Raw genomic sequence first — 26,030 nt, forward strand, 5'->3', positions numbered from 1 at the left:
TATTTACACTCTATCTATCTATCTATCTATCTATCTATCTATCTATCTATCTATCTATCTATCTATCTATCTATCTATCTATCTATCTAGGCCTAGATCTATCTAGGCCATCTAGATCTATCTAGATCTATCTATCTATCTATCTATCTATCTATCTATCTATCTATCTATCTATCTATCTGTCTGTCTGTCTGTCTGTCTGTCTGTCTGTCTGTCTGTCTGGGTAAGTGTGTTCATGGACTTATTAGCTACATTTTGGGATAAAATTCCTAGGCTATAGGGGTCACAATGTCTTACTGCTGGTTGGTATTATCTTGCCTGGTCAGGCTGGTGGTTTGTTGGCTGATTTTCGAGGGGTTTTGAACTTTTTTTCAACTGCCCATCCAGCTAGACCATCTGAATACCAATTTGGCCAAATGTGAGCTAAGACCAGCAAAATAGCTTAAATTTGGTTAAATTGTTTTGTGTCTGTCTGGAACCTATTTGTATTTGTTGACCCACAGAATCCCATCAACATCCTTAACAATTCCTTCCATAGCCTACTAACCCTTTATGTTGTTATCCCATATCCCATGTCATTTTAAGTATGAAAATAGAAAAATATGGCTAACCAAACTATAATTTAATACACAATAATAGACTACAATCAATACTCATGCTTATTTAAAAGTCACATGCTTTTTTTGTCAGCCATTAATTATAGTTTTACTTCAAATAAAGCATTGTAGTTAAACTGGCAGCCATAAAATTTAACATTTTGCTACACTAACCATATAGTTAAACCATGGTATTTGTAGTAAAACTGTGGTTATGCAAATGGTAATCAATTTTCCAAAAAAACATGGTTACTACACTTTTACTGTAATAAAACCATAATTTTCGTCTCACTGTACTCCCTTTTAATCTAACAAGATCAGTTTTGAGCACATAATGTTTGTAAAAGTTATTTTAATGTGCTGCATAGTTGTTGAACAAAAAAGGGTTACTGTAGTCCCACCCACTGTCGTTTGATAGAGTTGTTTTACAAGTCTTGACTGTTTTTGCACTAAACTTGTCAGTTCCGAATCATTGGAGCCACCCATTCAGCTGAATCATCGGCTTTCCCAAAGAAACATGCACACACATAAATAAGATCTGCTTTGACATGTTTGACAAGTATGGAATATGCAAAACACATCAAGTTTCCTTCAAATGTTGAATAACTGATTTAATAATGGAGTAGGCCTATAATAAAAAGCTTACTGAGGACCCGAACTTCCTCAAAAACAGGGACAAAAAAGAACAAAAAGTTCTGTTCAACACAGGAACATGATGAGTAGAAAGTTGAAGTTTATCTCACTGACAGACAGTGATGCAGTTCCTTTTTTTCCTGACCACATTTGAGGTTTCCTCTGTATCCCAATTTAAAACTAAAATAACCTATCTTCACAACTAATTCTAAATAGCTTTTGACAGTTTATCAGATTAAAACAATCGCATACAGACAGACGGAGGCCGTACGTTGCTCACATTTATGTAACACTTAAAACATATCATGCAACAATAAGCAGTTTAGCCTACATGTCATTTCCAGTGAAAAATGAGACACTGTAGAGACTATCTTTAGTAAGTTTTAACACACCACACCTCTGAGGAATAATATGCTTATGCTTTCTGCGGAACCCATACTGTACATGCTCCTGCATGCCTGTCACATGACCTCCCATGATCGTGTTTATTCTTTAATAATCAAAATACAGATAGGATAACTGATCTTCATAGATATAAACAGAATCGCATACGTTTGCAAATCAACAATTACTCTGATCCCTAAATAAATATATTTATTTTGGCTTGGGGCAATATTTTTGTACAATACTACCCCCTACAGGGACAAAGAGGAAGCTACCACAATTTCTTTTTTCTTCTGCCTTTTTTTTACAATAATGCAGGTGTCAATTTGACAGCTAACAGAATATTTGAAACAAGAACATACATAACTTATACGACAACTGAACGGACTAACAATAAATGAACAGGAAAACACAGACTCAGAGCCAGAGAAAACTATTTCATCAAAGTGAAATGCCTCCTGTTCGAAAGCAGCACTTTGACCTCCTTTACAACTTATGTCAGACAAAAAAAAAAAAAAAATACAGCCACAAAAAAAAGTTTCAAAATTGGAATCCTAATATGAATAATAATACATTTTTTAAATAGGTCTATAGATGTGATGTCTATTGGCTACAAAGGCAAAACACATTAGCTATATATTTGGTCAACACTAAGATTAAAAAAGAAGCATGAAGAATGATATGAAGCCATGATACAAAATGTATAGGCAAAAGAAAAATATTTAAGATGTCAAATAACTGGAAATAAACAGGCCAAATTGGAATGCTCAAAAATGGCAGAATATTTAACCACTACGACCACTAATAAAATCTAATTTTATCAATCAATAAATTCCTCTTGAAACAAACTTTGTTGTATTATTTTAATTTAATACTGTGAAGCTGCTTTGATACAATCTGTATTGTGAAAAGCGCTATACAAATAAACTTGACTTGACTTGACTTGACTAAGAAAGTTCATATATAGCCTACAGACTGCGTGAACATAATCTTGGTATAGAAACAGGCCAATTCAAACTGACGACCAAAGCAAGGCAAGTCATGTTCTGACTGAACACAAAATGAACCGAAAACAGAAAGAAAAAAAAGGAAAAAAAAGAAGAGAAAAAAAACACTCCTCCACCTCATGTCCTTTCCCAACTTGGTGTCATAGCAGAGATTTTCAATTGAAAAAAACCCCACAAATCTTACTGCAAATCTTACTTATGATGTTTATCATAAGAAAAGGACGACAGTGTGACAAAAACCCCAGACCGACAGTAACATTTGCACAAAATGCTCAATAAACTTTTGTGTAGCACAATAATGTATAATACAATATTTTATAATAGCCTACAATATTTTGATGCTCAAAATAACTGAAATGCCCACACAATCAAGGAAAATCTTTAACCTCAGTTATTTTCCCGATTCAAAAGGCTTAATTAAAGGAATTAAGTAATGTTTCATTAAAAAGATGTGAGGGTGTGGTTAGGGGAGTGTAAAGTTAGAGCATAGAAAACAGCAATGGTTTGCTCTTCAAGATAATAAGCATGCTATGTTTGTCATAGTAATAAAAAGACCTTGAATTAAAATAAATAAATAAAAAATGAGGAAAGAAGCGACTGTGCAACTGTTGTAGAATAAATAAGAAATGTTTAAGATAAAAATATAGAAGATTTACAAATGATAGTCACATTCCTAAATTGTGAATTTCTAAGGCCTGGTTTCACAGACAGGTCTTAGATTAAGCAAGGATTAGGCCTTCAGTTAGGTTATTTAAGTAGCTTTTATAAACATGCCTAAGAAAACAAACAAACATTGGTGTGCATCTTGAGACAAAACAATGGCACTGACAGAAGTTAAGATTTGTCAGTGCAAGTTACCTTCATAAAACAGATGTATTATATGGGATAGGCGTAAGCCTTGTCTGTGAAACCGGGGGAAAACATTTGATTTATTTCATAGCATGTGTGTACACAGCCAAGTAGCTCAGAGGGAGCTAAAAACTACGATTCCCAGCAGTCTTTGGGCTTTAAAGGAGATTGTCACGCATGCGCGGAACACAATTCCTCTCTCTTAGTCAAAGTAGTGGGGTTGCACAGGGAGTCTCCTCTGCAGACCAAAAACCGTAAACATTCACGCGAAAGACCGATTGTCTGCGCTTATGGATGGACTAGAATACAGATTATAAACCTTATAAACCCTACAGCGGGCCAGTCTGGTACACGGGGATGATTTAGAGAGGCGTGTATTGGGAACAAGCTGTTCCATTGGTGGGTGACTGTTCAAGAAGGAGAGAAAGAGGAAAAATCTGTGAACCCCGAACTGGAGGTATATCTAGTTGGACATGGCACACCTTCATAACATGCGGAACCAGGTAATCCAGAGAGATGAAGATGACACCTGAATACCTCCTTGCATTTCTTTCATACTAAGACTTACTGTTCTTTTATGATGATGATTAACTTTACATTACTTGTCTTTGTACTGTACTGTACTATAATATACTATAATATAGTAGGCAGCTTTGTAATTAAATTGGTTAGTTTTACTCAGCATTTATGTGAATACATTACTGTAAAGTATGCCTAAAGTGCACTACAGTGTTTGTGATGCTTAGGATGTTCCTCTTAAAAAAAAGATAAAAATAAATAAAGAAAATCCAGTCTTTATTTCTAATAGTTTTTTAGTATACACGTTTAAATTTTGGCCAATACAACATATTCTAATATGCTGATTTATTATCAATGTTTGAAAGAGTTGTGCTGCTTAGCCTACATTTTTTTTTTATAACATGTGATACTTTTTTCCAGGATTCTTTGATGACTAAAAAGTAAAAAAAAAAAAAGAAAGAAAGAAAGACAAAAAAGAACAGTATTTATTTCAAATAGAAGTTCAAAGGTTTGGGGAAAGGTTTATTTTTTTCCCTTTCTTTTTTTGAAATAAATTTATATTTTTATTCAGCAAGGATGTGTTAAATTGATCAAAAGTGATAGTAAAGATTTATATTGTTAGAAAATATTTCTATTTTGAATAAATGCTGTTCTTTTTAACTCCTTATTCATCAATGAATCCTGAAATATCACAGGTTCCAAAGAAATTTTCTAATATTCTATATATATTCTAATATTCCAACTGATAATAAATCAGCATATTATAATGATTTCTGAAGGATCATGTGACACTGAAAAATTCAGCTTTGCATCACAGAAATAAATTATATCTTAAAGTATATTAAAATAGAAAACCAATATTATAAATTGTAATAATATTTCACAATATTACTGTTTGTTTAGTTTTTTTCTGTATTTTTGATCAAATAAATGCAGGCTTGGCTTGATGAGACATCTTTAAAAAAAAAAATCGATTTAAGAAGAATAAACCAAGACTTGGCCTATTTAATATATAATAATATTTTTAAATGATGAACTAATCACTAAAAGCTAATATTTAACTAATAATAGTAGTTACTAATAATAGCTAATATTTAGCTGTCCACATTTTGCACACAACCCTGTTACCACATGATATTCTGAAACATTGTAACACCCAAGAAATGAGATCATCATTTTTTACACAAATTGTAGTGTGAACTGCAAGCTTTTTTATTTAATTTTAAGTTACGTCAAATATAGGTTTATCACTAACTACAAACCAACATTTTATCCTAAACTAGCTGGGACCTTCTGAGAAACATCATTCACAAATTTGTTTTAATGCCCATTTCATTTTGACATTGATTTAACATTAATTGCAAGAAAATTGCTAAATTAAAGCTGTATTTAGGTGTCTCATGTGTAACAGGGCTGCTAAAATGGCAAAGTCCATGGAAAATGAACATGAAATTGATGATCAACATTTATTTATACTGAACATCCTTCGTCACATCTATTATATTGTATTGAGAATCTTTACATAACACTTTTTGACTATAGATGAATAGAGTAAAAAGTGTAAAATTTTTATATTACATATTCAGATGATAATGGATGCCATCTATTCACGATGTAGATAACGTGTTTATGTTTTGTTGCCAGTGCGCATGTTTTGTAGGTCAATATGATAATTGCAGTTCATCATGTGTTTTGATGAGCGTCAGAGTATCTTGACGAAAGAGTGGCACACCCACAGATAACGCAGGTGTACCTTTTAGAAAGCATATCCTGCATATTATCTCATATTATGGGGCCTCCAATGGGTGGTACTAACAAGGAATAGTAAAAGTTCGTGTTTTGATTGCTGTGTTTTAAAAAGGGTCAATATGAGTGTGATGAATGCGGAAATCAGATGTTGAGCTGATACCAAGAGGAGTTTTTATCTCCTGAACTTTGAGTCTTGTTAAGTGATTGTTTTGTTTTGATAAAACGGTGTCACTTCCAGATGGATTGTCAGTACAAGTCATCTTTATCCCATACTGAACGAGGAAGCAGAGGCTCGGAGTTTTCCTAGAAAATGAAAAAAGTGCTTAAAAAACTACATGTGATTTCTAGCAGTTCCCTCGATAGATTCCCATCATCTCCGGACCTTCAGCAGTGGAGCGATGACTGGGTAGATCTTCCTGCATTTGTTAATCTGTTGCTTGATAAAAGGACAACTTCTAGAGTCCGTCACCTGTGTAAAGAAAATACACCATGCTGGATCTTGCCATAGATAGCTGGTAAGAATTTTTAAATCGTTCTTGTTTATAATTTTTTTTCTCCCTTCAGAATCCGCGTTTGAATCCTGAGGAATACTTCACCAAATTGGAGCGAATTGGTAAAGGCTCATTTGGAGAGGTCTACAAGGGAATAAACAACCACACAAAAGAGGTGGTGGCCATTAAGATTATTGACTTGGAAGAGGCAGAGGATGAGATTGAAGACATCCAGCAGGAGATCACAGTACTCAGCCAGTGTGACAGCCCTTATGTCACCAAATACTACGGCTCCTATCTGACGGTTTGTGGACATTTCCTTCTTTCAGACACGGCTTTTAAAATATCACAATATATTTCTGTATTTTTAAAGGAATAGTTCGCCCAAATGCCACCCTTCAAAAACATATGACTTCCTCGTAACACTTTACAATGGCATTATTTTAGTTCATGCATTAGCTATCACAAACTAACAATAAACAATACAATATTTGAGCCATATAAATTAACATTAGTTCCTGTATTATGAACAAACTTGAATAAACAATGTTCATTATTGGTTCCTAATACCTTACTGTAGGTACAGTGGTGGCCAAATGTGATGTCTGGCCTAGGATAATCTCCTTTAAAGGAACACTTCTACTTTTTGGGACTTTAGCTTATTCACCGTATCCCCCAGAGTTAGATAAGTCCATACATACCTTTTTCATCTCCGTGCGTGCTGTAAGTCTGTTTGACGCACACACCGCTAGCCTAGCTTAGCACAAAGACTGGATGTAAATGGTTACAGCTAGCATACTAATCCCAATAAGTGACAAAATAACACCAACATTTTACTATTTACATGTTGTGATTTGTATAGTCACAGTGTGTACAAATAACAAGGTCATATGAGACACAGCCATTTTTTAAACGTTTAAATACTGGGAACTATTTTCTCAGAAGGCGAAGCACTGCTACATGGGCGGAGTGATTAGCGCAGCACCCGAGAAGCGCCGTTCCGTCAACAAAACCAACGTGACTAACTAGCTAGTAGCGAACGTGATTCGTGATCATCATGACTGACTTTGAGGAATTGTCAGAGGATTTTTATTGAGATGAAGATGCACGGAGATGAAAAAGGTATGTATGGATGGATTTATCTAACTCTGGGGGATACGGTGAATAAGCTAAAGTCCCAAAAAGTCGAAGTGTTCCTTTAAATATTATTAAGAATTTGTAAACATCTTGTGTAGTTGTGCTTGGAGTCAGGAGTCAATAATTTTATTTGTGATTATACAATGAAACATTCCAAATTGTGCGGACATCATTTTTGGCCAGACTCTCATACAAAGAAATTATGAACACATGCAAGTCAAGTCAAGTCACCTTTATTTATATAGTGTTTTATTTCAAAGCAGCTTTATAGAGATAACAGGATAACAATGCATCAAAGTTTGTTTCTGCTGTACGGAAAATTGTGTCATAGTCCAGCTTAAGTAATTTCAGGGATGGTTCATTTCTGTTGTAAAATGAAGTTAATTTATCTATACAGCCACTCTGGAGAAAACAGTGATGTCATCGTCCAGCTCAGTTCAGTTCTCATATAATGGTGTCACTGCAGTCAGATCAATAATATTGTTGAATATTAGGTGTCCCAAACTAAGCAAGCCAAAAGCCAAGGCGACAGTGGCAAGGAACCAAAACGTGGGAACCTTGGGAGAAACCAGGCCCAGTCAGGGCCAGTTCTCCTCTGGCCAACGAACAAACAGTGTATGATTATGATTCAGGCAGCATTACAGGTCAGAAGTCAAATTGGATTGGAACATTCAGAATTATGTATGCTTTTTTACTGTGAGGATTTTGTTTTTCTATGCATTTATTTTTCACATAGTAAAATAAATCCTGTAGCAGTAGTTTGCTTTTTTTTTTTTGCCAAATAATTTTGTCCGATTATTACGGCGCTCCAAAAGGGATATGGCGATGAAAAAAAAAAAATGAGATGCGAGGAAAAATGATATATCAGTGCTTTTGCGTTCTCTCGCAAATGTTTTGCGTTCCCCCGAGAAACTTTGCGTTCGCTTGCAAAACGTTTGTGTTCTTCAAGAGAAAATGCAAACTCAGGGGAACGCAAATGTTTTCCAGAGAATGCAAAAGGTTTGTGAGAAAATAGAAATGAACTAAATTAATGCAAATGTATAAATTATCGAGCAAACGCAAAGTTTCTCAGGGGATCGCACATTTTTTTAGAGGCCGCAAAAGTTTTGTGAGCAAAAGTTTCTCAGGGAAATGCAAATGTTTTGTGAGTGTACGCAAAACTTTTGAAATATATTTGTTCCTCCCATCTCATGTTTTTTTTCCACCATCATGTCCCTTTAGGGAACTATGGTTAGGGGTTAAATGCCTTAACCAAGTTTAGTTTTAAAACATTTAAAAAATGTAAAATATCTTCCTCATATTTTGATGGTTTAATCAAACTTCATTAAAAACAAATATCCCCTCGGACATGACTTTTGGCCACTACTCAGTCTCAAAGTGTCCCCAACGTTCCTCCATGGAACACAAAACAAGGTATTTTGCAGAATGTCCAAGCTGTTCTTTTCCATACAATAAAAGTAAACAGTGACCAGTGTGTCTCAAACCAGTGGTGTTATCGTAAACGAAAAACGAATAAAATAGTTTTTCTGTAATTGAAATAAAGCTGAAATAAATTAAAATATAAATATTAGATTTATATTGAACTAATATAATATAAAGATAACTAATTAGAAATACTAACTGAAATAAGTTTACATTGAAGTACTAAACCTGAAATAAAAATTTATGAAAGCTAAGCTATATATATGTATATGAAAAACACATCAAAATGAAAAAAATCTAAAATAAAAGCTAAATTAAAATATTAATAAATAATATAATAGTATATAAATAATACTAAAATAAGTCTCCAACTCCAAAAAAGGGCGAAAGTGCATCATAAATGTGGTCATGCTTTGATGAACTATTCCTTTTAGAGATGATCAAATATCTGTTGATTTTTATCAGACAAATTAATGGTAATTTAATTGACTGGTTTATTGTGTTTCTCAGGGCTCTAAACTATGGATCATCATGGAATATTTGGGAGGTGGATCGGCGCTGGACTTGGTGAGTTGGTATTTTTTAACCATGTTTGTGAGTTCTTTACAGTGAGGCATAACTTCAGAAAATTACTTCTGGACAAGAAAACCCCCTCAAAGGCACAGGAAATGTCACTATATTTAACATCCTCTAATGTGTGTTTGGACAGTTGAGGCCGGGACCTCTGGAAGAGGCATATATCGCCACCATCATCAGAGAAATACTGAAAGGACTTGACTACCTCCACTCAGAGAGGAAGATTCACAGAGATATCAAAGGTCAGTATTTAAAACTGGCCTCTGTTTAATTGATTTTAGTCCTGTGAAGTGTCCCTATATGGATAACCCTTCTACTTTTTGGCTACAGCGGCCAATGTGTTACTGTCTGAACATGGAGAAGTCAAACTGGCAGACTTTGGAGTGGCCGGCCAGTTAACGGACACACAAATTAAGAGAAACACATTTGTAGGAACTCCATTTTGGATGGCACCAGAGGTCATCAAACAGTCTGCGTATGACTTCAAGGTACAAGCACTTCCTTGTCTCGTTTGTCATTTAGCTAACAGGTATCATGTTCTAGTCCTCCACGTGAACATCTGTTAACTAGTGAAGACTGCACAATGAAAATAAGCTCAATGAAATATTCAGAGACAGACAGATGGCACAAGTACTAACCCCCATTTTTTTTTTTGTCTGTCTTCCCTATGTTTTAGGCTGACATCTGGTCATTGGGTATCACAGCCATCGAGCTGGCTAAAGGAGAGCCACCAAACTCAGAACTTCACCCCATGAGAGTCCTGTTCCTCATCCCTAAAAGTAACCCGCCCACACTGGACGGGTCCTACAGCAGAGCCTTTAAGGACTTTGTTGAATCTTGTCTCAATAAAGAGCCACGATTTGTTAGTAGCTCTCTTTTTAATACCTTTATAATAAAAACAATTATATTAAGAGATGCGTAATATATTGGTTCTATATCACTTATCAGCCAGTATTTTTTTTATTTTATATTGATTTTATTTTTTATAGATTTAATTTAACAGTATCTGATATAAAATATTTGTTAATGTTAGTTTATCCTATTTTAAAAATTAGATTATCTAATTACAGTTAGCCTTTAAAAATGCAAATAATTGAATAGCGCTATTAAATGTTTTTTTGCAATCTCAAAATAAATATTACATTTTTCACTTGTAACATTTAAAATGATTGACCAAATTGGAGGCTAAATGTTATAGAATTTTAATACCTGCCATTTATTGGTTAATGCCATAACACTATAATTATCGACTTATTGTATTGGCTGGAATTGTATTATCGCTTATTCTTTTAATACTGCCAGTGATGCCATTATCTTTTAGTGTAAACGGGCTTTAATTAAACTTTAAAACCTAAGGGAAACTGCTTTTAATTTTTGTAATATGATGTTTGCATATGACAGAGACCAACAGCCAAAGAGCTGCTGAAACACAAGTTCATCACTCGCTACACCAAGAAAACCTCATACCTGGCAGAGCTCATTGATCGATACCGCCGCTGGAAGTCAGAGGGACACGGGGACGAATCAAGCTCTGACGACTCTGACATGTACGGTCCACATTCCTGGATGAGCGATACCTGTGATATCTGTGTACAGTATGTTTACTTTGTGTTTGTTTTTCACTCAGGGACGGGGAGGGGGATGACAGGGACCAGTGTCCCATGTGGACTTTCCCCACCGTGCGGCCCAGTTCCATGAACAAGTTACAGAGAGGCTTCAATAATTTAGACAATAAGGTAAATATGTATTTTAAAGTCTTTACACTGCGACGCCAAAACAAAAGCTGCATCTATAGACGCCATAAATGAGGTGTTTAAACTGAATTTTTTGTGTCTCAGGGGCAGCATACATTTACACAGAAATCACAATTGCGGGTAATGATGAATCGAACAGAACTAAACTTGCATCAGAGCTGCTTCTGATACTAGGGGTGAAATGGGACAGATCTAGCAATGTTAAATATGACTTTTATGCTACATTACATATTTTCACAGAATTCAGAAGCAGCTCAGAGCCTCCTTTAAAAATGTAGTTAGTATTTTTTAGGCAAAGAAATGAAGCGTAGTATACTTGATTTTAAACATGTTTAGCCTAAAATCATGTAGAACCGTATAGTCGTCTCATGGGGGCTGCCATTTTGTGATCACATGACTAGCTATGGAGTGCAACAGTGCCCCCTTTTTTTAAAAATATTCCGGAATTATATTTTTCATTCATTTTTCCCATAGGGATTTTGAAACAGTCTTCGTTATAAGCCATGAACCAAGCCAATCAGCTAAGAGGTGAATCACAACACTACAAAACTGTAATTTGAAGCAAAAAAGTTTTAGAAAATCAGACAAAAAGACAAAGGTACAAGACTGTGTACTTGATGGTTTTAATGAGGGAAAGAACTACAATCCCATGAAGCACTGTGAACAGCATAATCAAATTAAAAATGGAGAAATATAAAACATATGGATTATATGTATAGCAACAATTTTAAGTTTATTGAAAAATATGCATATATATATAGCCTACAGTTCAGTATTTTTAGAGCGTAGGGAAATCAACTTTATTACGTCTTTCGCAGTGCTTCATGGGAGTGGGTGGAGCTTTTTGGAGCGTGTTGCTTTTTTCGACTCTCTGATTGGTGTATTTTTCTGTACAGCATCATGGGTAATGTAGTTTTTCCACAGAATTCCACTGTTAAACATGATTCAAAAAAAATAATATTTAAAACAAAATTAAATAATGCCAGCTTCAGCAGAAGGAAATACCATGGATTAACAACTTTGTATCTCACAGTAGGTCTGCCTTATGGAGAAAATGAATGGAGTTTGTACTTCCGGAACCCAACTATAGAACTCTATAGTCTATTAAAGTAGGATACTTTTTTAGGAGACAACTCTGTCCTATATGCCTATATATATATATATATATATATATATATATATACATTATGCACATTGTACTAAGTACAGCTTACCCATGTCATTTATTCAAAGTGATCCATCACGTATCACAGAACTCTTGTTTTTTATGACAGACATCAGACGCTATGAAGAGGCAGCCGAAGTCACCGTCTCTGACAACATTAATCTCACCCATCTTCAGAGAGGTAAAGAATTCAGAAATGTATGTTTATGTCAGCGAGCCTCCATCACGGGTGCACCTGTGCTTTAACGTCCAGTCTCGACACGTGGATTAGCAGACTGTTATGTTCTGAATGCAGCTGAAGGAGAAGCGGCGTGTTAGCGGGAACGGCGTATGTGCCCTGGAAGAGCTGGAAAACGCCTTCAGCCTCGCTGAGGAGTCCAGCCCTGGAATCTCTGACCGTTTACTCAATCACGTCATGGAGAGAGTGTGCAGGTAAACAGGCCTTACATTTTACAGACAGTCTCAGCCACACTGTATCTAATTGTATTTGATGTAATTTTCTGCTTATGCCAGTTTTTCAGGTCATGCAGACTCTTTGCTTTAAGATTTTGTACTGCACTGTGGCACTTGCATGCAGCACTGAATCATCCGCAGGAGAGAACTTTGAGACTTCCTGTGCCTCAACCCTGCAGGTTCACACTCAACGGAAACAGCATGCCTTCGAAACGATGAGGTCCATCGGACTGCTGGCCAGCTCCACGGAAAGACTATCCTGATGGCCCACCTGCTCCTTCTGCTGAAGACCACCAGGCTTTCCATTACTGCTTGTATGAGGAGATGTTTTTACAGTTTCCTTTATAGAATTTTGAAATGTCTAAATGAAATGTAAAATATGAAATGTCAAGTTTATGTGCGTTCCATTAAATGACTAAGTACATTTAACTATAAATATACTAGTGTAAGAAGAAAACTGTGCTTATTTCTTACTTTCGCATAAATCAATGTAGGAAATGCAGGAAAGTCCTTAAAGGCATAGTTCACCCAAAAAATGTTAATCTTTAAATTCATTAAAAAAAAAATTCAATGAAACTTGAAAGATTACTGTCCTTCCACTGAAAGTCCATTCCACCAAAACTTTGACGCTCCAAAATAATCAAATATATTGTAAGATTAATCTATATGAATCAAACGGTTTTATGGTGAACATTTTATGATGAACAGATTTAATTTAGCGTTTTATTCACAAACATTGATCAAAGAGCATACACTTTGTTTGTTTATCATATTCGATGTGCTCTATGTTTGTGAGTCGATCAATTTTTAAATATGAAAATAAAAGCCTAAATTAAATCTCTTCATCATATAAAATGAACTTGAACTGACTTGGATTAAACCACTTGATACCAAATTAAATATATTCATCATATAAAGCAGTGTTATTTTAGGATTATTTGTATAATATAAATCATTGTATTTATTAATATTTTGAACTAGATTTTTAAAAATATTTTCAGTTTTCAATAAAGTCTTATTAATTTAGTTGTTTTTGTCATTTTTATTAGTTTAGTTTATTTATCTTTAAATAATTAATTAATATTTTAATTAAGTTTTAGCTTTAGTAAGTTTAGTACTTAGACTCATTTTATTTCAGTTTATTTGCAAAAGCAACATTTCTAATTTGTTTAAGTTTGTCATCTAATATTTTATTTGAATTCAGCTATATTTCAATTAATAAAAAAAAGTTTTACTAAATAATAAATTTATGTAACACTGATATAAAGTGATCATGTCTCATCGGAAAACTTGGAATAAACCGTTCAATTCTTATGTATTATTTTAAAATGTTTATTAACTTTGAAGTGTGGAAGTTTTGCTGTAATGTTCTTTCAATGGAGGGACAGAAATCTCTCAGGTTTCATTAAAACTATCTTCATTTATGTTTCAGAGATCAACAAAAGTAATCTCAAACAGGGTACTTAATGACAGAATTTTTAGGTTATTTTAGGTGAACAAATGTTTAAATGGGACAAAATGAAGAGAAGAAAATGTTTACACAGTTCAGTTTTATTTGATATCCCTCAATGTCATAACATGGAACGTACTACATGCGGTGTGTACAGGAGCAACGCCTCGGCAACATGCTACACAAAATAAATAGTAAAGTCAAGAGAGTTAAATATTAAAGTCGGAGAGAAGCGAATTCGTAAAAACTCTGTTTAGTGCCTCTCTGAATGAGACCGGAAACTGAGGACTTTGAGTAAACTCCCTTTTCTCGTCCTTTGCAATCCGGGATCAAAAAACAAAGAAACTTTCATTCATCCCTCTTATTGCCAGATACAGAAACTGAGGAAGAAAATGATTCCAGTCCTTGCATAAAATGTACAAATGGGTGAAGACCATGAGCCCACAGTGCATTACTGAATTAAGAGGGATTTGAAACACATCAGACTAGCTGAGCTCAAGTCGAGATGATAGCTGCTTACAGTATATTGTTGAGTACACAAAGCAACACTGCTTATTTTGTGGCCGACTAACTTTGGCCAACCTTTTCAGGCTTGCGAAAAAAAAAAAAAAAATCAGGTCTTTGGTTGGACCCTGTACAGCATGTTGAACGGACAAAGCCAAAAGCCTTATAAATACAATCAATAATCCAAAAAGAGCAAGAAAAAAAGTCTCCCAAATCAGATATCGTACAGATCTGTCTTCGTAAAGTGAAGCCGATAAGTAAACGTAACACTGTGGAACTCTTCTTCATCATCATGCTATTAAACGATAGTACTGTCTTGACAATAGTAAGATATGCCTCGCAAAAAATATTGGTAGTAAAAAAAAAAAGTTTGCTTGTTGATTGATGGATCATAGGGAAAGAACTTGTAAATTAATTATTAATATACTTAAAAGAAAGAAAGAAAGAAAAAAAAAATCACATATACAGTATAATAAAAAGGGAACAGGCAGTTTTAGGCTGCTGATACTAACTTAAATTTTAGCATTTAGAGTCTGACCGAAACCATCTTGACTTGCGATTTTGTTTTTGTTTTTAACTTCAGCTTTAACTTCCCCAGAACCATTTCCTCTTCCCTGTGTGTAAATGGCAGAAAGCGAAAGAAAAGTGCAATATTACACTGTGGATGACCCAATTTCCCCTTATGGAGGTCAGTTTAAAACTGTTATCCATCAAGTATCCAAAAAAATCAAAACTAGTGACATTTGTGAATACATCATTTAAAATCATTACATTTAGTTTGGTTAGCGAATGTTTTTTGGTCAGTCTTCACGTTAAAATAAATAGCCGATTAGTTTTCGGATATAAACTAAATCAATGCTGTGAGATCAAAATCAACCGATCAGAACTTCAAATCCCCTAAATAGTAACAGTCGCACAATAATGACCTTCAAGACATGCTTTGACCAATGCTGAAAGAGGACAAGCCAATACGCGATGCAATGATACAGCTGCCTCATCGTCAAAATAATATAGTCCTCTCTCTGATTCCTTCCTGTACCAACATCACAACCTCAGCCATTCAAAGGGATCATACCTGTAAACATGCTCTCTGACCAACATTACATCAGTGAGACACATTTTATCCTTCATCTCACTTACTGCACCAGCTAGACGTAATACAAACCCTCTGTTTGTCAACACTCCCCTCAGTAGTATTCAGTCATGTTGTCCCAGGACAAACAATTCAAATCATTCTTCTGTTCCTGTGGGACAAGATTTCTACTGAATAACTGGCATAAGAAAAGTCCGTTCTGACAAGAATATTAAATATCGTCCTAAATGATACGATAGCATTCATAGCAAAGACCTTAAAAACCTGAATACGGCAATAATAATTGAAACCTTAGCAAAATCAATATCAAACATAACTTAATTCAGTCTAATGTGGTTCTAGAAGAGCAAGATGCCCACTTTATGTTTCATTAAGGAGAACACCAGATAAAAAGAAAGAAACGTTGGAAGAGAATTACAGAGCGCGGAAACTTTCCTCCAAGGTTTCAATAAGCTGCTCGAACTCCCGGGATGAAGAGAGCGAACAGTCCAGAGTCAAGAAACAAGTTATTATGATGATGATGATTCTGCACCTCTCAGAGCCACAAATCAGAAAAGATCAAATGATGGTGCGTTTGGTCCTGGCAGACAGTGGGCCCAGCCCTCAGCTCCAGGACATCACTCTGACACACTCAGCTCCCCCCGTTCATCTCCGCGGGGCCTTTGGGTACGAGAAGACTCATGCGTCCCGTGGAGCTCGCTGCACTTTTGATCACCTCCATCCATCTGCAACACATCACAGCATGTTTCAGCACATCAAACATTACTTCAAAATAGTGTTCATTTCGTTAACAAAATCTATGTTTGACGAGGACCTTTTTTCCCATGACTAAGACGAGACGATAACGAGACAACACCAACGTCATTAAACGAAAACTGTGACTATATCAACATGCTATATCATTGACGAGAAAAGACGAGACTCGAACCTCTCTTTGTTTTTGTCGTAAAAAGAGACAACAAAATATTACAGACTGTTTTTAACAAGCCGCTACGAGTTTTCATGCTTGTGGTTGACAGATATTAAGCAGCACAAATGGTTTCAAATTTTATTATAGTAATAATTGTTTCTTGAGCACCAAATCAGCTATAAATAGATTTGTCGAGATCATGTGACACTGAAAACTGGAGTAATGATGCTGATTTTGTTGTTGCAGAAATCATTTATCTTGAATTGTAATACTAATTTACAGTATTACTGTTTTACTGATCAAATAAAATGCAGCTTTGATGAGCATAAGAGACTTCTTTCAAAAACACAAACAAAAATCTGACCGACCCCAAACTTTTGAACGATAGTGTACAATTCAACGAATTATCAAATTATACAGAGAAATCAATTGACAGCCCTAAAATTTATAATTTATATATATATATATTTTTTTTTTTATATATAAAATAAAAAAATATTGTATATACAATTTCTTATAAATTATGTAAAAAAAATTCTTTAAATAACATTACCTTTCAAATGTATACTCGCTCTCTGCCCTGAAGAAGTAAACATGGGATTTGAACTGCAGCTTGAAGACGTACTCCTTATGGATGCTATCCGATTCCCCTGGGGTGCTGACTGTGTAACCTAGCAACGGAAGACTGGCTAGAGGGAAGTCATCCTGGGACAAAAACAAGAATTAATTATTAATTATTCAGACCTCTAGACCTCCTACAGAAAGTTGAAGCTTTCAGAATGAACATCAAATACATGAAATCAAAGGGATGGTGCATATTTCAATACCTGATGTGTCTTGTAAAAGAACAGGCAGAAGTTGGTAAAGACGACCCAGAGTTTCTGCCAGCCGTTGCTGTTCTTGAACTTCCTTAGGAGGTAACCGGACAGCTGGTTCTGCAATGGAGCGCAACAGCAAGTTAAAACATCAACTGCTACAACAGCGCAGACCGTTAGTGCTGCATTAGTGTTTCATGAAATGTGTAAGCTAAGGGAGAGAGTGCCAATTTTCCAAATCAGTAGTTAAAAAAAGAAGAAAGAATGCATAATAGAAAGTCTCAATTTCACAGTGGAGCTTGTGCTGTAGCCCGTAACCACTGTAGACCTTGAGGGAAACAAGTCAACCGCTGCTCTGCTGCACTCCATCACGCACCGCTCTTGTTTGTTGTAAGGATGGCAAGAAGTTTTAAAAGCTGAATTTTTAGGCTGCTCTAACAGCGCTCAATGTCAAAATGATCGAGATGGCCAATTAAAATCAAAGGAAGCAGGCCTTACTTTTCAAAGAAGACGAGTGTGAAATCCAACGTGACATTTTTAGCAGTGAAAGAGTGAGTGGTAAGATACAAGTAGCTAAACATTTAATATTTGACAATGTTTACACTAGAAATGTTCAGCGATCGACATACAGTGATGCAAACTAATATGAAATTTCACCGTTTTGAACATATGCTATTATTTACTTAATTCATGTCATTCTTAATTGAATGTGAAGAGATACATTGTTGAGTTTTTTTACATGAGACATTCGAATAAGATTGAATGTATGCATATTTTAATATAAATATATATATCAATATATATCAATATATCTATATATATATCATGAGTTACAGTTGAAGCACCACATATATTTTTCACGACCATATTTGCACATTATTTCATTTTTTAAACAGTTTTGTTAAAATATTCGTTTTCTCCCCTTAAGAAATAATAATAACAGATAATACAATTTATTCTTTTCAATAAATTTGACTTATTTAATGAAGACTTTTCTTTATTATAAGGACAGGTGTATCCTCAATGACGTTTCTCCAAAACAAAACAAAAAAAATTACAAAATTAAAACCATGTTCTTCATTAGAAGAGGCATATTTTCTTTATGTATTTTTGAATAAATTAATAAAACATGAAGCATGATGTAAAAAGAATGAAAAATGATAGAAGATGGATTTTGATAATTGAGGATCACTCTCGAGGAAAACTGTATTTTAATTTGTGAAGTTTTCATATTCAGATGACGGTGACTATTACTGGAGGGGTTTTGACCGCACTGGTACCTGGTTCATGCGCAGGTAGTCACTGAGAGAAAGGTTCTGGTTTCTGTACCAGCACACATGTGTGATGGTGTTGGGTCTCTGGCCCTGACCGAGCAGGTACCGAGGGGGGAGCTCTGGAGACACAGCTGGAGAACTGAATACTGAGAGCAGGCAGGCAGGCAAACAGAGCACAGGCACGGGAAGAAGGACAGATAATGTGGTGGAGAGAAAGTGATGAAGACAAAAAGGGCAACAAGGAGCAAAAGAGAGGAAGAACAGAAGTGTGTTAGAATGTTAGCTTTTAATCCTCGAGTGGGAGTGAAGTTCTGTCATAAAATGTTCATTAATTCAGTCACTTTCATTCCAAAAGGCAGTTACTGTTAACACAGAAGAGAGATGGACAAATAAAGAGGAAAAAAATGTTATAGACATAAAAGAAAAAGAAAAAACATGGAAGGGGGAGGTGGAGAAGCTACTGGATGCAAAAAAAAAAAACTGGAAAATGAGGGTGAAGAAAGGAGACAGACACAAAAAAAGATCCACGAGTCTTTGCCCCTCATCCACAAGCTTGGTTGCAGTCCAGACCTCAACAGCCAGATTCAGAGAAGTGTGTGTGTGTATTCTTGTATATATAGTTTATGAGGATATTAATGTTTATAATGACATGGCTATTAAACGTAAACATGGTTTATGAGGACACTTAAAATGGCTTAAAAAAAACACATAATAAATAATGATATTTAATTTTTTTTTTTTTATGGCAAAAATGTTCTGTGATAGGTAGGTTTAGTGTAAGGGGATAGAATATACAGTGTGTACAGTATATAATTCATTATGTCTTTAGAGAGTCCCTGTAAACCATATATTTATATATATGTGTGTGTGTGTGTATATATATGCGTGTATGTATGGGCATGTCTGTTAAGCTCTAAACAGGTGAATCTCATGAAACTTCTCAATTCAAAATTTAAAGAATCTCATTATTTAAATTAATTATTATTTAAGCTATTCATGATTACTTAAACCTCAATTATAATGATAATATTTGTTGTACTGAATTAGCAAAAAAAACTAAATTAAATGACAATTCAGGATGGAAATGTGCATAAGCTGACATAAATAATAATAATAAAAATATGTACTGAATTTGTTTATGATAAAAAAGGTAGAAATTTATGATAAACTAAAATAAAACCAAACAAATAAATAAATACATTTATTTAACCATGAATTACTCATATAGTACTTCATGATTAAACATGATTAAATATATAAATATATAAGTATATTTGTTGAACCTAATCATCAAAACATTTCTTTGTTGAGGATAAAGCTGTTTTTGCATAGAGTACTGACTATTCAGGGTGGAAATGTTCCTAGCATACATGAAAATAATACCAAAAATATATGCATGTATGAATTATTTACGATAAAAAGAAATAGTTTGACTGACGGACGAATGCATTCATTCTAAATAGTCCTAAGCTACGCTTCTTTTTCGATCGAAAATATTTGGTTCTTCTGATTTTGGTGTGAAATATGACCCACACATTTCTTTGTAAGACTGACCAAAACACATGCTAGACTCACATTCCTTCATTTCTACACTGCAGCTGTAGTCAAGACCTTCACAATCAGGCTTCAAGAAGATTTACATGAGTGTGTGTGTGTAAATGCTACCTCTACGGCTAGGCTGTGGTCAGACATAGAGACGCTGGTGTTGCGGTGCCAGCACACATGCATGGTGGTGTTGGCCCTGTGGTGGCTCTGCTTGTCCAGAGAGCAGCGGGAGGAGTTCATGTCATCCTCTGACTCCTGCTCCAGAGACATCTCATCGGATGATCCTTATGATTGTGCGGAGGGAGAGGAGGAAAGGAGCAGAGAGGGGAGGGGCAGTTGGAAGGGGTGGGGTTTACATCTACTTCAGGATCAGTGATAAGGAGGCTAAGGGATAAACACACACCGCGACCTGCACACGTGTGGACAGCGGAGGAGTATGTCGCGAGCAGGTTTGAGGTACTTACTGTTGGAGCGATCACACAGGCTTGGGTCCAACGGAAGATCGGATTTCTCCTGACATTTCTTTGACATTTCAATAGCCATGTTTAGATCTTCGATCCATTTGTTCATCTCTACTTTGGAGCTGTGGAGGAGAGAAAGAGACTCTTACTTAAATATGAACAAAAGACAAATATTAAAGTATATGTTTGTTTGAATTGAATATAATATACCAGTAATATAATATAATAATATAATATAATATAATATAATATAATATAATATACAATATACAGTTCAAAAGTTTGGCATCTGTAAGATATATATTTTTTTTGATGTTTTTGAAATAAATAGCTTATGCTCACCAAGGCTATATTTATTTGATAAATACAGTAAAAACAGTAATATTGTAAAATTACAATTATTACAATACACAAAATAACTCTTATTTTAATACATTTTAAAATGCAATTTATTTCTGTGATGGCAAAGCTGAATTTTCAGAAGCCATTACTCCAATCTTCAGTGTCACACGATCCATCAGAATTCCAATATGCTGATTTTTTTGTGTTTGAGTTGTGCTGCTTAATATTTGAGAAAACCATGACACTTTTTTCAGTACACTTATGACTAGAAAGTTCAAAATAACAGATTTGTATATTATAATAATAATAATAATAATGTAATGTAATAAAAGGTTTCATAAAAAGATGAGATATTAAGATACTAGGGTTAAGTGTAGAGTTAATATTGTAGATTTACGATAGATTAAAAAAACTGGAATGAATGATTTAAGAGGTTTAGTTTTGATGACATTTGCATTCTTGTTGTGATGAGGATGGAACAGCATACATTATACTCATATCCTTTCAGCTGTTCATGTAAATAAGCAATCAACCTCACAAAAAAAAAAAAAAAAATGTAGGAGATATAACAACAGGTTTCCCCCTAATATTTTTATAAATACATAAATGAATAAATATGTCAAAAGATAATATACATAAATATTTATTAAATAAATACAATAGCAGAAAAGTTAATGCAAATGTATTTGTTATTACTGTACTGTTGAAATATGAAGTGATCTCATTGACCCAACAGGGTGCTAAGAGTAATGCATTTCCCAAAATTGTTAATGGAACAGTTTATAGAATAATTAAGGAAATCTTAAAATTCATTATGATTCCCAAGGCCTAGTTAAACACATTGTGAAAGATGTATGGAACTGTCCTTCACACACTCTCTGTCTCACCTGGCTGCCACCACAATGGTCCGCTGAGCAGAATATATGGTGAAACAGTGAGGGACAGACCACTCATTCTCACTCTCCTCCACCTGCAAAACATTTCAAACACACAGTCAAGAGAGAGGCCAAACCAAAGGGATCTGTACGACTAGTATCCCATGGCATCATGTGACTAATCCCTTCCCAATAATATCAATGATCTACTTGGTAACATCCTGACTACTGGTAATCCTTATTTCTATTGATGCCAGGAAGGGATAGCAGAAGGAGCCGAGAGGGAAGTGCAAATGTTGTGGGCAGAGTTTCGAGGTGTTGTTTGGGAGTGGGGGATTGTGGGATTGTCCTCATACTCACCGGAGCGTCCAGCACAATGAGCTGCGGGTAGGAGCGAAGCACAGACAAGTCCATTGTAACAGTATGTATTGTAAATGTGTTTCTCATTAGGTAATATATACTACCGTTAAAAAGTTTAGGGTTAGTAAAACTTTATTTTTAAGTCTATTATGCTCACTAATGCTGCATTTATTTGATTAAAAATACAGTACAAACAGTAATATTGTGAAATATTATTACAATTTAAAATCCATTTTGAAATGTAAAGATTTATTCCTATGCTGACAGAATTTCAGCAGCCATTACTCTTCAGTGTCACATGATCCTTCAGATATTCTAATATGCTGATTTTGTGCTCAAGAAAAATTTCTTATTATTATTAATGTAGAAAGTAATTGTGGTGCTTAATATTTATGTGGAAAGAGTGATACATTTTTTCCAAGATTCTTTTATGAATACAAAGTTCAAAAGAACAGCATTTGTTTGAAATAGTCAAATCATGAACTTGAATTTTTGAACAAAGTGGATCAAAGTGAACGATTCAAAAACTCACTATAGTAATACAAAAAAAAACGATCAACTGGTGCAAAGTTCAAAAGAACAGAATGTATTTGAAATATAAATATTTTGTAACATTATAAATGTATTTTACTGTCACTTTTGATCATTTTAATGCATCCTTGCTGAATAAAAATATATTTCTTTAAAATCAAAACCTTGACTCCAAATTTTTGAATGGTAATATAGTCAATTATTGGCTATGTTAATAGACAGCATGACATAAGGTGGAAAATAACATAGAATACTTCTCTCTTCCAAATTCCAGTCATTAACACTTGTAAACAGTCCTTGTAAGAGAAACTTTGAGCGCGAGTCTCGTATGAATTGTGGTCCACATTCAAATTCTAGTTAACTGTTGATACTGCAAATAAGGCCTGAAAGATCACTGCTCTACGAAAACAAAGCTAAGATGTGAGACAGAGCAGATGTTTAGAGAAAAAAGCCAGTGTAAACGTCATTTATCACCGCCTGCCTGTGTACTTTCATCTGAGAGAAACCCAGCTAGCCACATTAATTCTAACTTCGCTTAAAAACACCATGTTACTGAGAGAGCACTCTTCTCATGTTTAAAGATGGGCAAATCCTCTCAGCATAGCACTTGTGCAGACTGTTTGACAGAGTCATTTATCAAAAGGGCTTTTCAGCCAAGAGAGAGATGAGACTTATTGATGTGATAAAGATTCAACTGGTTAAAACTAAGTTGAAGTGTGTGTACTTTTTTGCAGGCTATGTGGGTAAAAATAGCAAAAAAAATAAAATAAATGTTGATCAGTCAAGTAATTATGATTAATTTAGCTACCATCTCTTTAAAACAAGTATATTCAAATTAGTGCAGTTATGTCATGAACTTGACTTAAAAAAAAAAAAAATCTGTTGAGTGAATGATTCAAAAACTCACTAATAATATGAAAAAATAACACTTACAAGTCTCCATCTACTGGTGTAATAATGAAATGTACAGAATGAGTCACCAAATGAATCACTGAACAAATCAGTCTTTTTGCTGAACTGAATCAAAAGATTTGAGTTACTGGGATGAATCAAATGAATAGACACTCATTGCCTCTCAATATGCTAACTTCCAGACTACATGTGAAAAACACTACAGCAAAAGAGTAGTATGACCAAATGTACAGTATTTGAAAAAAAAGTATGCAAAAAACACCCGGATGACCTCCTACTTCTGCTGGAAGTGCACATTCAATTCGATGAACACTTTACTATCCCATGAGGCCACAGGAAAGCAGTCATGACTGGCAGGTAAACAACACAACTGAAGCAGCAGGTCAACATCAGAAAGGCAACATGGAGGATGTGGTATGCATACAGCATACATACTATATAAGACATGCTTTTTTTTTTACTTGCAACTTAACTTCAAATGTATTACCTACTCAGACATCTGATTTCAGACACATTCGTTTGTGTCAGATATGTCAGGCCCTTTAGTGGGGTTGATTCAACTTTTGGAGTTGCCTTCCGATTCTCAAGGCCTTTGAATCAAATCTTTTTGGGATAGACTCCCAGCCCTAACTGAACATCACTTGCTGAATTGAACATAACATGAGATCCTGTTTGAAATGAGCATCACTGCATAATGCATACTTTTTCACATGCTATAGCAGAATATAGCCTATTTTATTCAGTATGCAGTTTGTGAGAATTCCATTCCAAATATAATTCCTGGGAATACTCACAATCATCCCATGCAGAGGAAGCTGTCCATGAACTTTGAACTGATTGGTTGCAGTCACCCCTTTGCTTGTGTACAGCAGCATATCTGAAAACTTAAGATACAAATGTTTTGGTCAGCACAGACAGAAGTTAAATTAAAAACCACCAAAACAGACTAAAAGTTCAATCTTACAAGAAAAAACATCCTCTGCTGCAGACCCTTCTTGGTGAGCTTGTAAAGACAACCTTCCCTGACAAATTCCTGGAGAAGAAGCAGGAAAGAAACAAAATATCAATTGTCATTCACAGGGCTGCAGATTATCAACTGTACTTTGAGATTTTATTAAAACAGTACACAGACAATTAATTACTGTAATTAATTATAATGCAGCAAACTGCAACTCCAGTTTCCTTGATTCTCAGGAACTCTTCATTTTGTAAGATGGCCATATGCGAGACTGAATCTATGATGTTTGCAGTATTGGTTCAGAGCCCTAACCATTACATTACTATCATCCTGCAAGTGGTGTACCACAAATCTTAGGGACGAGCAATGAGACAAAGCAGACGTTTGTATTGAGGTCAATTAGCTTAGCCAGTGATGGACAACATACATGCAATCTTTGAGGTAATTTTAACCCTCTTTAATACTTTTCTCTATATTCTGAGCTGAAACTATCTTCTAGCTTATCGATTTTTCTTTTATCTTATAGATTTCTGCCATTTAAAAAGTGTAAGTCTATCACTGAAGCTACTTATGGCGCTTTTCCACTACACAGTACCAGCTCGCCTCGACTCGGCTCTGTTTGGTTTTCCACTGTGTAAAAGTTGTACCTGTACCTGCTTCCAGGTACTTTTTTTCGTACCACCTCCGGCGAGGTTCTAAGCGAGCTGAGGCGATACTAAAATGTGACGTGAAACACGGCAGACTGCTGATTGGTCAGAGAGAATCGTCACTATTCACTGCGTCATCATTGCACGCGCCAGACGGAGTATCCTGAATAGAAACAGCAAAAACAAAAACAAAAACAGCATACACTCGATTTCCTCCATTGTCCTGTGTGTGTGGGTAGCGGGTGTGTCTCGCGTAAAAGATTAAGTCACGGCAGTTTCCTGCGGCGTCGCTATGACGACCAGGTACTATTGTGGAGGTACTATCTGCAATGGAAAACAGAGCGAAAAGCGAGCCGAGTCGAGGCGAGTTGAGCTGGTACTGGTAATGGAAAAGTGCCATTAGTAAACATCCACCCACTTTGACTAACCAAAACAAAACTTTATGTACAAGGTGACAACTCACTCTTCCTGGAGCCGTGAGGTTCTCAATGCCAATCAGATCCCTCTGAAGTTCTGTCAGCTTCTGAAAGTTCTCCAGTCGAATCAGACTGCTCTGCAGCTGAGCAGCAATCTCTGCAACTTCTTTCAAGGCCTCTGCAGAAATTGAACCAGTATGAG

At 35.2% G+C, this 26,030-nt stretch overlaps 2 protein-coding genes across 6 annotated transcripts in view; one reads left to right on the forward strand and one right to left on the reverse strand.

The window, feature by feature from the left end:
* The first annotated feature begins 3,658 nt into the window (after window positions 1–3,658).
* Window positions 3,659–13,192, forward strand: stk25a (serine/threonine kinase 25a). 4 transcript variants are annotated; one of them, XM_082136941.1, is made up of 12 exons: window positions 3,659–3,972; window positions 5,976–6,143; window positions 6,302–6,532; window positions 9,298–9,354; window positions 9,497–9,605; window positions 9,694–9,851; window positions 10,040–10,225; window positions 10,765–10,910; window positions 10,991–11,099; window positions 12,392–12,463; window positions 12,578–12,714; window positions 12,796–13,192. In XM_082136941.1, exons 2-12 carry the CDS (start codon window positions 6,048–6,050, stop codon window positions 12,824–12,826), a joined length of 1,332 nt encoding a protein of 443 aa, XP_081993067.1. In that variant the 5' UTR covers window positions 3,659–3,972; window positions 5,976–6,047; the 3' UTR covers window positions 12,827–13,192. The 4 variants fall into 4 exon arrangements, with proteins under 4 accessions (XP_081993067.1, XP_081993066.1, XP_081993069.1 ...); XM_082136940.1 differs by having other exon boundaries at window positions 12,915–13,192; XM_082136943.1 differs by lacking the exon at window positions 5,976–6,143.
* A 109-nt stretch (window positions 13,193–13,301) lies between these two features.
* The window catches only part of farp2 (FERM, RhoGEF and pleckstrin domain protein 2), a 65,178-nt gene continuing 52,449 nt past the window's right edge, over window positions 13,302–26,030 (reverse strand). For both annotated transcript variants that reach the window (XM_082136738.1, XM_082136737.1), the window contains exons 19-27: window positions 25,876–26,006; window positions 24,772–24,840; window positions 24,602–24,691; window positions 22,017–22,099; window positions 20,791–20,909; window positions 20,447–20,610; window positions 17,520–17,627; window positions 17,246–17,397; window positions 13,302–16,507 (exon numbers count right to left, since the gene is read on the reverse strand). In XM_082136738.1, the coding sequence (XP_081992864.1) occupies window positions 16,414–16,507; window positions 17,246–17,397; window positions 17,520–17,627; window positions 20,447–20,610; window positions 20,791–20,909; window positions 22,017–22,099; window positions 24,602–24,691; window positions 24,772–24,840; window positions 25,876–26,006 (1,010 nt within the window). In that variant the 3' untranslated portion in view covers window positions 13,302–16,413. The remainder of the gene's footprint in view (window positions 16,508–17,245; window positions 17,398–17,519; window positions 17,628–20,446; window positions 20,611–20,790; window positions 20,910–22,016; window positions 22,100–24,601; window positions 24,692–24,771; window positions 24,841–25,875; window positions 26,007–26,030) is intronic.

This window comes from Leuciscus leuciscus (genome assembly GCF_965113295.1).
Source record: "Leuciscus leuciscus genome assembly, chromosome: 14".
Taxonomy (NCBI): Eukaryota; Metazoa; Chordata; class Actinopteri; order Cypriniformes; family Leuciscidae; genus Leuciscus; species Leuciscus leuciscus.

Bases quoted from the DNA above. Each gene is read 5' to 3' on its own strand.
- stk25a (XM_082136940.1), top strand. From the start codon at position 6,048: ATGAAAAAAGTGCTTAAAAAACTACATGTGATTTCTAGCAGTTCCCTC. The intron at 9,355-9,496 runs GTGAGTTGGTAT...GTGTTTGGACAG, and splicing joins GTGGATCGGCGCTGGACTTG to TTGAGGCCGGGACCTCTGGA. The intron at 10,911-10,990 runs GTACGGTCCACA...TTTTTCACTCAG, and splicing joins AGCTCTGACGACTCTGACAT to GGACGGGGAGGGGGATGACA.